This window comes from Astatotilapia calliptera, chromosome 5 (genome assembly GCF_964374335.1).
Source record: "Astatotilapia calliptera chromosome 5, fAstCal68.1, whole genome shotgun sequence".
Classification (NCBI taxonomy): domain Eukaryota; kingdom Metazoa; phylum Chordata; class Actinopteri; order Cichliformes; family Cichlidae; genus Astatotilapia; species Astatotilapia calliptera.
Window position 1 is genome coordinate 24,177,350 of NC_137426.1, and position 12,215 is coordinate 24,189,564.

At 39.6% G+C, this 12,215-nt stretch overlaps 2 protein-coding genes across 7 annotated transcripts in view; one reads left to right on the forward strand and one right to left on the reverse strand.

The window, feature by feature from the left end:
- Window positions 1–1,007: 1,007 nt before the first annotated feature.
- tmem183a (transmembrane protein 183A) lies at window positions 1,008–8,076 on the reverse strand. 2 transcript variants are annotated; one of them, XM_026168329.2, is made up of 8 exons: window positions 7,855–8,076; window positions 6,682–6,771; window positions 6,437–6,607; window positions 5,063–5,222; window positions 4,473–4,653; window positions 3,997–4,077; window positions 3,099–3,251; window positions 1,008–2,363 (listed from the first exon to the last, which is right to left on the reverse strand). In XM_026168329.2, exons 1-8 carry the CDS (start codon window positions 7,916–7,918, stop codon window positions 2,178–2,180), a joined length of 1,086 nt encoding a protein of 361 aa, XP_026024114.1. In that variant the 5' UTR covers window positions 7,919–8,076; the 3' UTR covers window positions 1,008–2,177. The 2 variants fall into 2 exon arrangements, with proteins under 2 accessions (XP_026024114.1, XP_026024113.1); XM_026168328.2 differs by having other exon boundaries at window positions 3,099–3,254.
- A 3,568-nt stretch (window positions 8,077–11,644) lies between these two features.
- Window positions 11,645–12,215, forward strand: part of ppfia4 (PTPRF interacting protein alpha 4) — a 65,625-nt gene continuing 65,054 nt past the window's right edge. For all 5 annotated transcript variants that reach the window (XM_026168330.2, XM_026168334.2, XM_026168335.2 and 2 more), the window contains exon 1: window positions 11,645–12,133. The gene's annotated coding sequence lies outside the window, so the exon portion shown is untranslated. The remainder of the gene's footprint in view (window positions 12,134–12,215) is intronic.

Below are 12,215 nucleotides of genomic sequence, written 5' to 3' on the forward strand. Positions count from 1 at the left end.
CATTTGCAAGAAGTTTTTTTTCTTCACTTTGTCATTATGGGGTTATTGTGTGTAGAATTTTGAGGTGAAACAAATTTAATCCATTTTGGAATAAGGCTGTAACATGACAAAATGTGGAATAAGTGAAGCCCCGTAAATACTTTTGGGTCAGTGATGGTCTGAGGAGGCGTATCAATGGAAGGACCCACATACCCCTACAGGCTAGGCAACATTATCCTGACTGCCATTAAGTATCAGGATGCAGGACGTTCCTGGAGGAGTAATGAAATAATACCATCAACTGTCCCCCACACTCACCTGATCTAAATCCAATAAAACACCTCTGTGATGCTGCAAGGTTGCACCTAAAGCTGTCCAGGAGCTCACTGATGTCCAGAGCTGGGAAATCCCCCATGACACTGTCATCTCATTAGAGGCATGCCCCAACATCATCAGGCATGCACACAAGGTCATGGAGACTATACAAACGACCGAGTACTGTTTTGAGTGGCTGCAATTACATTTCAGCAAAGTGGATTGCATGCTGCATCATTTAATCACTTTGATTTTCAGGGAGACTTTGAATTCAGCCCTCTGTAGGTTGATCATTTTAATCTCGATGTGGCATCTTTTTGTTCCCGACACATTTCCAGATATCACAAATATCAGTAAAACTTTCCCGTATTTCCCCCCCACTGAGATCTGATGTTTGTTTTGTTTTTTGAGCAGTATATTTACTTTGAATGGATCCCAGTGTCATATTTCTCAATACAGAACAAACTTTTACTTTAATTCTAGAAGCAGCATGAGAAAACCTTCACACATGAGATGTGGAGGATTATCCGGTGCACGTTGGAGCCGAAAATTCTCATCTCAGTTATGTGGATCATCGGTGACTGGTTTTATACTAGTAAAATAGTACCTTATAAAGTCTTTGTTAATACCTACTACGACTGTAAGAGGGAAATAAAAAAAAATTTAAAAAAATACATTGTTCAACATTTCAAAGGCAACCCAGAGAACTCTAATAGGGCAGTTTCAGTTTTTATTTCACTACAGCGATTTATCAATGAAACTCATTTGTTAAAACTAGTCCCCGACTTGAAAGCAATCAGCAGCTGCCAACCAGAAAAACCAGCCGTCCTCTGCTACTGGGTAATGCCACCAAAAAGTCATTATGGCAACTGCATATGGTTAAATCTAATGACTTCTTACCCCACAACAGATGTGCAAATAAGTTCAGGTTAAACAGACTTTTTAATTTGTCACAGCAAGTTAAGCACAGGTTGATGAATGATTGTTATGTTCCACCTGGGGGAGGTCTTACTCTTTTGCATGCTGTAATAGCTTACTGGGAAACATAGCAAAATTACATCATCAATAACTCCACCTGTGCTTTCACAAACTGTTCCCAAAGTCAAACTGTCTGCTGTGGGGGGACAAAAAAAGTCTACTGTGGATGGATAAATCGGTATGAGTGGTAGCTCCCCCCTACGATCATCATGTGACTGGTAAAACTGTACACACATTCAACACACATGAAGACACTGAACACGTTCAAAGTTGAGGGTGAAGAAACACTGCAAGGGTGGCAGTACAGAACACAGCTCACAGAGTCAGCAAGGCAATCAAGATCTTATTAACCAAGAAAAAGCAAAAACAAAACACTGCCTGCATCAGCAGATGATGTCTGAGGTAAATCATCTCTTTGGCCCCTTCAGTGCAGAGCTGATTCAATCTTTTTCACATAATACTAAGTGAGGACGCTTCAAACTAAAATCAATCGAAAGGTTGTTGCAGTAACATGCCAAAGTATTTTAAGAACTGTCAAGCGACTATAAAATCAAATATCTAACAAAGTACAATCTTCCCACCCTTTTAATCCCTTTGAGCTTTTTGATTTTTTTTATCCAGAGTAGAAAATGTGTTATACATGTACATTCAACATGCAGCAATGTAGTCTGAAAAACCGCAACAATTATACTACAGGGTCCCCTCTCCCATGTGTCTATGACCAGACCGTCACACTTCAATTCAGTGTTGGTTTTTACTAAACATCTAACAATCAAAATGTGTATTTGCCAAAAACCTTCACTGAACATGATATACAGATCATCAAGTATCGTCTTTTATGAGTGTAGCGAGATAATGAGGTTCCTGATGCAATGCCTGCTGTAGTAGGGGCTGAGAAGAGAGACTCATGAGTAGATTAAGGAGGGGTACTGTGGATGCCACCAGTCCATGAGCTTCACACTGTGTACAGGATCCAACACCACCTGGGTCCCACCTTGATCCACTCTTTTCTTCCCCCGTTGGAGTGGCGAGTCTTGTAACACAAGCCGAACGCGGTGGTGGCGCATGTCTGTGCTTACATTTATTGTGAACTAGGAGGCAAAACAAGAGGAAAAGTCCATGAGTTTCTAGTCTGTAGCTCAGAAGAAGAATCAACCCTTTGTCATGTGAGGAAACATATACAGTCACTTTATTTAACAGAAGATTTTTGGAAAAAGAAAAGTAAAAATGTCTTATATTATCAACAACACACAGGGTTAAAATTTTGTATTTCCAAGTATGTCAATGAATGACGTTAAGACTAAAGCTGGTGTTTAGTAAAACTCAACAGAACAGTACATAAGAGCTCTCTGAAGCCTTCCTGTGTGATTGATCACTGACACCGAACTGCATTTTGATCACATTTCCTTTTATAACTTCAACTTATTTCAAGCAGTTTAACACAGTAAAAATAATTAACTGGTAAAGCATACTAATGGGTCACATCAGCTGAATTAGTAGTTGCAATCTTCATCCAGATCTTTGTTCTTTAATCTTAATGCTATTTAATGTCAATTGTCTAATAAAATAATATACTAGTGAGGAGTATTACATTTATTTTAAAGCATCAATCAATTCAAACAAGAGTTACCACAACAACCTACTGATTGGTTGTGTATGCCATGAGACAGTTGCTTTCACTGATTGAAACTCTTTTTATATACACATTTAAAAACTTTATAGGCAGCACTTGACACTGCTACCTTGTAAAGATCAGCTGCAGAATAACACACACCAGTACTCAAAGGAACATTAAGGCAGGCAAAAAAACAAGGTGAGTTACTTGCCAGGCTCAGCGTCATGCCCATGACTACTGGGGTGAAGATGAAGTTGAGGGTGGTGACCTGAAGCACATAGCAGTCAGAGTCTGGATTCATGTGAACATCTTCGTACTGTCTAGGCATACGCAAGGACTTGGCACAACCATTCCTACCGTTTCCCTGCTGAGACAAAGACACCAGAGAGACACATTTAAAACAGAAAACATGAAAGCAGAACTCACAATAAGTCAGAGTGTTTGTCAGAAATGTTGCTAGTGATGAATGAGTCAGTCTACATTAAGCAGTGAACCTAAATGGATGGAGAAACAGCTTTTTCAAGCAGTTTCTTTTTATCTGAGGCTAATAAGATACATCATCAAACTCAACCGCTGTATCTTAGTCTCTACATATATGTGGGGATATAAAAGAATGGTTATGATTTATTTTCAATTATTAAAATATTAGTTTAATTATACAAAAAAGTTTCTGTATTGTCTACGTCTCTTAAAATTACTCCTTCCAGTGCTTCACAGAATGTAATGCACCTCTACAGCCAGATGGTGGCAATAATGCACCTGTTGTTTAATGCTGGTTGGCATTAAACAACAGGTGCCAACCAGCATTAAACAACAAAAATAGAACTACGATTTCCAGCTTGGAGAAGAAAATTGTGTGGAGCAATGCACAAACAGGAGAAAGAAGTGAAGCTGATGACTACTACAGCTGAGAAAAGGTTCGGAAAACTAAACCAAAATGAGCTCCAGTGCAAACTCTGCCATGACACTGGTGCACCACAAGTACGCCTTGTCATTTGTGAGTAGAGGTGGGTGGGTGATCTTTTAAAGATGAGTCGAATAGTTCCCAGAGAATACATTATAGTATTAGAAATGCCCACCCCAAATAAAATGATGGCAAATGATGTTACCTGCTTTAAAAATTTAAAGTTGAACTCCCACAACGTTTCAGACCGAGTCCCCGACACCTTTTTGACCCAGAAAAGTAAACACTGTAAAAGGAAAAAGGCAGACATTTACCCAATGAAATTCTAACATCTTTGCAGATGTTCGTAATTATTTCTTGGAAAGGACGTTAAGCAAACTGAGAAATATGCATTTTGCATGTGGAAAAACTGAGATCAGAGTCTTCAGTAAAGCCACACTGAAATTCCTTCACTTGATAGAAAGTTTGGTCTAGTACTAACTTGCATCCTCAAGTCTAAAATCATATCAGTGTTGATAATAGTCGTGATAAACACTGAATTTCTTTTCTATCCAACTACAAAGCAGAGGTCACACACAAATATCAGCCATACGCAAATAGATCCACCTGCTTGCATATGTCTGCAGGTAAATCAAACAGCTCCACCTCAACTATAATAAAAAGGTCTTTGAGGAGCTTTACCTTGGAGTTGAGTAAGGTAGTGGGTGTGGATTCTGGCAGTGGAGGAATCTTTGACACGCGCAAGGTGAACGGCTCATATAAATGGAAAAGGGAACGAATCACACAAGCCCGTAAGAAACGCATCTTCTCAATAGAGACAGGCTGGAGGCGAAGTGGCAGCTCAACATCAATCCTGTAGTGTCTTTAAAAAGAGAGAGCAGAGAAGGAGGAATGATGTGAGGTGATGTTAACTAGAACTTAGTACACCATTTTCACTGCATTCACCGCTTCTATCACAACATTAACGATGTGCTACTATGTTTTAACAAGGACTATTATCTGTAGGATGACACCTTTAATAATTTCCCCCTATGCTGGCAATATATACAAATCTCAGAGGTGGGAGCATGAAAACTGTACACTTTCCTTGTATTCCACATGAACTACTGCTGTAAGTGAATCACATAGCACCACTCAAATGCATGAATCCAGTAAGCAGCAGATCATAAACGTATACTGTGCCTTCAACAGTGGAAATCACAAACACTCGACTACTCTGTGTCAATATTTTTATCAGTGCCAGTACGCAAGTGATCACAAAACCACCTCACCTCCTGTAGAGCCTAGTCCAAAAAGCTGCAGTGCAAGTGACCGTCCAGGCATTCCTACAGATTAGAGCAAATCTGCACACATCCTCAGGCCGAATGTAGGAGGAGAGCACCAACCAAATGTCCACCGGATAATCTACACCATCACTGCTCTCACTGTTTTCTGTGAAGAAAACAAAGAAAACACAATCAATACCAAGTTAAACATACTAGTTTCGAAATGTATTTTGCACAATGGTCCACAAATTTTTGTGATTATATTTATATACTTAATGTGGCCGTTAGCATTGAAGTAAAAAAGGCACACGTCTTACTTAGATGTGTTGTGTACATAAAATCAATTATAGGTGGAACAGATGTTTTGTGAGTTGCTATCAGACCAGTGGAGGGAGGAAAGTGCACACCTCTCTCCCTGTTGGCATCACAGAATATTAGAGTGCAAGAATAACTGTATTGCTTTATAGTGTTTAAAGTATTTTTTTTGCAATTTTTTTCATATCTAGTTTTTTTTTTTATATTTTAAACCTGGGCCCCTTTGAGAGTGGAAGCAGCTGCTGGTCAGTGAGGATAGATTGATGTACCAGGTATTTTAATACTAATACTGTAGTGCTGTGCTTTGAAATGTCTCTCTAATAAAGCTTTAATATTGAGAATTTGTAAGTAAGTAAGAATTTGTTTCTAGGCAGAGTACAAGTGATCCATTGCTGCAGGACTAGTTTCTTTTTTTCATGTCTGTTTGGCTGCATTTGCTTGCCTCCCCATTACAATACAAGTTGACTTCACTCAGGTCACTCCCCAGTCAGCCAGACTGCACAGGCTTTTGTATGAATGCGTACGTTTGTCATGGGCTGCAATGAAACTAATCGGGTATGGAATTCAGAGGGTGTTTGTTCAATCGGTGTGCTTTTGATTGACTGCAGTGTTTTCTGAAGTGGAGCAAAACTGTTCCCGACCTGCTGTTGAGACTGGGTCTTGTATTAACAGTAATGGTAAATGGACTGGTATATAGTCCTTTTCTACTCAACCTAAGCACTTAAAGCACTTCACACTACAAACCTCATTTACAGACATTCATGTGTACAAGTGCTTTTGTCTGTGCATCCTTATCCTAATGTTCACACCCCATCAAACTCCATTGGATCCACCAGAGTAAATCAGGATTCAGCATCTTGCTAAGAATCCGTCTATAAGCTTTGGAGGTGGGAGGGATCAAACCACTGACCTTCTAGTTGCTAGATGAATGAGCAACAGCTTACCCCAAAATGAGTTGACTGTTGTGAGACTTGTTTTTTTTATCTTTATTGAATGGAAAATCCACTTTTTCTTAATGCTAGTAAACTGTCATGGTGTAACATTAACGATAAAGTGAAATGATACCCTTTCTCCTCTTGTTCTTCTTTTTGCGGGACACTTTAGTTTCGTTCTCTCCATCTTCTTCAGGGTCCTGCTCGTCGCTACTGCCCAAAGCGTCTGCTTTGACGCTTACTGCGGAGGAGAGGACTTCCTCTACAGCACCCTGCGATGCTTCCAGGCCGCAGAGTAATTTCACTGAAACAGAAGATTATAAGTAAAGCACCAGGACAGGAATCAACCACAGTATAACTTCAGTCATCAAAGGTTACCTTCTTTTTCAATCGCATTTACAACAGCCTTTTTAACCCTCCCCGACTTCACAACGGCTGGGTCGGCATCAGCATAATCAGCTACAGTGACTAAGGAAAAGAACAGCAGATCATTAGCTTAACTTTTCACAGTGTCACAGTTGTGAAGCTTACCGGTGTTCCAGATTAACTGGATTTGGTCGAACAGATGTGTGGCAGACTTGCGTTTCAGGAGCTGCTACCGACAAACCAGCAAAAAAAAAAAAAAAAAAAAAATCGCCAAATGTGTCATCTGTGACACTTGTGAGGTTATTTCAAACACACTCCGTCAGTCTTGATGCTGTTGAACAACAGAATGTTTAAAAATGTCGCGAGTTTACCTGGTGATATTCTCATGTCACCATCTCATCGCGAAAACAGCAAACAATTAACACCACGCCGATGTTGTTCACCGGACAGCAAGAGTAAACGACCGGGAGAATCTAGTCGTCGTTATCGTCCCCCTCATACGTTTTATTTCTCCGATTTCAGCGTTTTTGCTTCACAACTAAAGCGAGCAGTTTACTTTGTGTGCACTAACATGGACTCGAATCAAGTGCCCCAGCCTACAGCCAGATCAACTTGTGACACACATCTGCATCACGTTTGAATTCGTTTCATGCACAATGCATTTGTTCCTTTCAATTGTGTCTGTTTGTGCGTCATCCAAATAAACCTTTGAAATGCATGTGAACAACATCGGCGTGGTGTTAATTGTTTGCGGTTTTCGCGATCGTGTCGTACATGAGAATATCACCAGGTAAACTCGCGACATTTCTAAACATTTTGTTGTTCAACAGCATCAAGACTGACAGAGTGTGTTTGAGATAACCTCACAAGTGTCACAGATGACACATTTGGCGGTTTTTTGTTTTTTTTTTGCTAGTTTGTCGGTAGCAGCTCCTGAAACGCAAGTCTGCCACATCTGTTCGACCAAAGCCAGTTAATCTGGAACACCGGCGCACCCTGCTGACCTGTCACGTGATTCAAATGAACTTAAAATGATCTTAAAAGAATAACACAAACACTGCAAATCGCATTGGTCACCTGTAAAACCGCAGAATGCCTTTTGGCTTTATGAAGTTGGGAGAACATGACAGAAACTTCAGCAGAATGTGAGAAGGCGGGCTAGCTTTCTGGCTAATCATATCCTACCTGATTCCGAACAAACGTCCCCGGCCTTAAATTTCAGCCGTTTTCGGTTCCCTTTCTTGGGCATGACGATACCAAATATCTGTGGACGCTTAACGTGGCTGTGAGTCCTGCCATGTCTCTATGGCAAGCTGAGGTAAAGAGAAAGAAAGAAAAATCACAGAGAAATTGAAAAATGTTCCGCCAGGATCTTCAGCCATCATGGACTGACGTGACGTTGCAAATAACGCGAGAGTACCGTTTTCACTCTTTTCCTTGCCGCGCACTACTGCCATCTGTAGGCGTTTGTTAAGATTTCAGTCTATCGGGACTACAGCTTGTATGCCATTTAAAACCTGTTAATTGTTTTTTTTAATTATAAAATAGCTTTAAGGTGAATTATATATATTTTTACTTTTTGAGGATGACTGCATGTAAATATGGATACCAGACAGATTATACACGTTTTTGATTGCTTTATTCTCCAGCGAGTGCTGCCTGGCTGAAGTGTTATCACACTGATGAAATAAAAGAAGAGGTACTGTGTCACTCTGCCGCTAATGTACCATTAAAGCTGCCAAGACGTCACTGAGCCACGCAGACTTACCATTAGTAGGAGAGGGGAAAGAGTTCATTATGAATTCTGTACTGTATTCAGTGATTTTGTAATAGTGTCACAAAGAACCTGAGCATACCAAAACTTTCCCAGGCAGCACTGTTGTTAAACTGTGACAATTTTTTTTCCACAGAAAGTCCTGCTGCATTTTAGAGATCAAAAAGCAGAGGTTGTCCTCCAATATCTGGCCATTGCAAATTACCCTTTAACAACTACGTAACATCAAAGCATCTCTCTCATCGCCTCAGATGTTAGACTCAGAGTCAGAGGAGATAAGAATAAAATGATATACTTCTTCGCTGCAGTCAGAGCTGTTATCAACCCCTTAGAGGTCTCAGATCCATAGCTGCAGTGCTGTCAAACACATTACGACCTCTCTTCATTTCAAAAGAGATTTCTTTTTTGCAACACAGCATCTTTATTTAACAAGAAAGCAACTGGGATAACAACAGCAATAATAAAATCAATTCTAAAGTGCACCCTGATTACCAGATTGTCATCTGCACACAAAGAACTGCAAATCTCACACAGAAAAGCCTAGACAACCAAGAATGTCACCCTCTTTCTTTAAAGCAACAGTGCCAACCACTTGCTTCATGATTAAGATTGGGGAAATCTCATTCATCCGTACAGTAATATTGCTCAAAACTTGGACTAAACTTAAATGAATTAATAAATTAATAAATTAATAATAATGAAGTAAAGCTAGCATGACACAATGTGTACCACAAGTACTCCTTGTCATTTGGGAGTTGAGTGGGATGTGTGATCTTTGAGCATGAGTTAAATAGTTCCTATAGTAAATACACAATAGTATTTGAAATGGCCACCCCAAATAACATGTTTGTAGATAGTGAGAAATGTAATGAAAAAAATAAACTAATTGATTAATAAATTCTTATTTTCTTCTTCTTCTTCTTCTTCTTCTTCATTTTCTTCTTCTTCTTCATTTTCTTCTTCTTCTTCATTTTCTTCTTCTTCTTCTTCATTTTCTTCTTCTTCTTCTTCATTTTCTTCTTCTTCTTCTTCATTTTCTTCTTCTTCTTCTTCATTTTCTTCTTCATTTTCTTCTTCTTCTTCTTCATTTTCTTCTTCTTCTTCTTCTTCTTCTTCTTCTTCTTCTTCTTCTTCTTCTTCTTCTTCATTTTCTTCTTCTTCTTCTTCTTCTTCTTCTTCATTTTCTTCTTCTTCTTCTTCTTCTTCATTTTCTTCTTCTTCTTCTTCTTCATTTTCTTCTTCTTCTTCTTCATTTTCTTCTTCTTCTTCTTCATTTTCTTCTTCTTCTTCTTCTTCATTTTCTTCTTCTTCTTCTTCTTCTTCTTCTTCTTCTTCTTATTAACAGTAATATTGATAATAACCACAATAATAATTATAATTATAACCTACCATTCAAAAAGCAATTTAGAACTAAAACAAAGACTGTATAAATACAGAAAAAAACATTACCTTTAAAATACTATTAAAATACATAATCAAAAGTAACTTCTGACCATGGAGTGTAAATTGCCAGCCACTCAAGGCAGCATGCTGAATTTTCTGTGAGAGAGGAATAAAGACCGAATTCAAAAAAAGTTTCTTTCACTTAAACTAAACATGCTTCTGTTGAAAAGAACGCATCAAGGTCAGCATCATAAATGTTGGTTTGAAGCACTGCTGCAGATAATCTGTTCTACCACTAGGTGGTGGTGTTAAATAACCAACACTGCTTCTAAAAACTCAAAAGCTTGGACAGTTGCAGTTGTGATATTATTTAGACTGAAAATTATTATTTAGCAACCCAACATTAATACATATAGAGCGTGCCTGACATTACATTAGCACCCTTTTCAGGGCTATGAAAGCTAAACATGAAGTATGTGGTTGTGGGGTTATTAAACTTACAACATCTGGTTGGCATGAGCTGTGACATATCATTCAGACGTTGTCACACATCTCATTCAAAAATCTCCAGCTTCAATTAATTTTTCTCTGTCTTTCAGGAAGAATTTATACATTCTCACATGCGATATCTCAGTGACATCCAGTTTTGCCTTTACTGGCGGCAAAGGCCCATCTGCACATATCGTTACAGATCTGATCATGGTATAATCAGTCATAACTGTCTTCTCTTTGCTCATCATTTTTATATAAATCGCTTTTTCACCATGTTTCACAGTTTGTTTGTTTTTTCAAATGATAACAGCGATTACAGTTGATTTTCAGAAATGCAGTGGCTTAGTTTTGTGGGAGAGCTCTGTTACCTGAGAAAATGTTGCTACATATTCTTTTAATGCATTTGCAAGTTTTGAGAGAACCACAGAGAACCACTAAAAGTAAGAATCACAAAACTGCAACACACAGAATGCCTTCAAACAACAATCTAAATCAACAATTCATTTTCCTAAAGGGCCACCTGAGAAACTGGGACTGTTGTGAAGAGCTGCACTGCAGAAACTGGGACTATTGTGGAGGGCTGCACAACTGAAATTGGGATTGCTGTGGAGGGTTGCATCTCAGAACCTGAGAAACTGGGACTGTTATGGAGAGCTGCACTGGAGAACCTGGAAATACTGTATATAGTTCCGGTTTTTAAAGATATTTATAATAGCATTTCCACTGCTACTTGAACACAGATCAAGATGAGTGTTTTTTATTTTATTTTTTTTTAATTGGTGCTTGTTTATGTATCTGGAATGATATACTTATAAAAGAAATCTCAAAGCAATACATCAAACCCACAATGACTCATAAAAAGTCGCGAGAAATAAACATTAAAAGTCTCTTGATCTCTGACACAGTGTGCAGTTGACATAGATTAATGGTTGCACATTGCACATCAAAAATGACAAACTGGCCAAAATGCTATACCCACGGTGATTTCTGTTTCAAGTTTACATCTCCAATTTGCCTAACGCTTGCAATCTTCGGGTTCATTTCAAGTCCTCCAGGGTGTGCTCCACACTAGATACACTGTGTTCAGCTTGGTTGAATTGATGCCACTAGAATGGGCATCGAGTCCCAGGAGCTGTCAGGTCAGCAACGTGCTTAGTGGTGCTGATGTGAGAAGTTAATTACACTTCAGCAATTAAGGCTGAATTCTGAGCCATAACTTGCAGTATAGTCTAAATGTAGAATGTTGATTCGAGGGGACATAAATGATCACTTCACTCCTGTATTATGCACACATGGCGCAGTCGTTTATAGGGTAATCCTGGGGACTAGGTCCCAGTATTCCCAAAGCTCTATAGCCTGGTGGTGACAACTGCAGTGTGTGTATGTGTGCGCGTGGGTTTGTGGGGGCGCGCGCCAGCGAGTGTGTGTTTCTGTGACAGAGGGACTGGGAGGAGGAGTGAACATCGGTTCGGCGGCGGTGTGAAGAGATGGAAGCGGAGAAGGCGGATGCAGATAAGAGTTGCTCTCACTATCCACGGGAATAAGGACGCCGATCTCCTCCCCGATATTTTCTGCTGCTTTTTTAAATTTCCCTGTCAGTGTACCTACTATGATCTCCGTCGCGCTCGCGGGCACCACCCCTCTAAACGTACCCGTCTATCTCTGAGCTGAGCTGTCAATCACATCACGCCGGGATTTGTACATGTGAGTGCATGGCGCGCCGGGCAGGGCGGATCGGCTCACTGGGTGAAAAAACGCCGGTTAATATGGATGAAACGTCAGCGGTCGTCTCATCTTTTCAGTCACTCTGATTAGGTATGGCGATATAAAGCGTAAGATCGCACGTTTGATGCATGAAAAATAGAGCTCCAGCGTGCTGGGAGTAAGGTGCGTAACT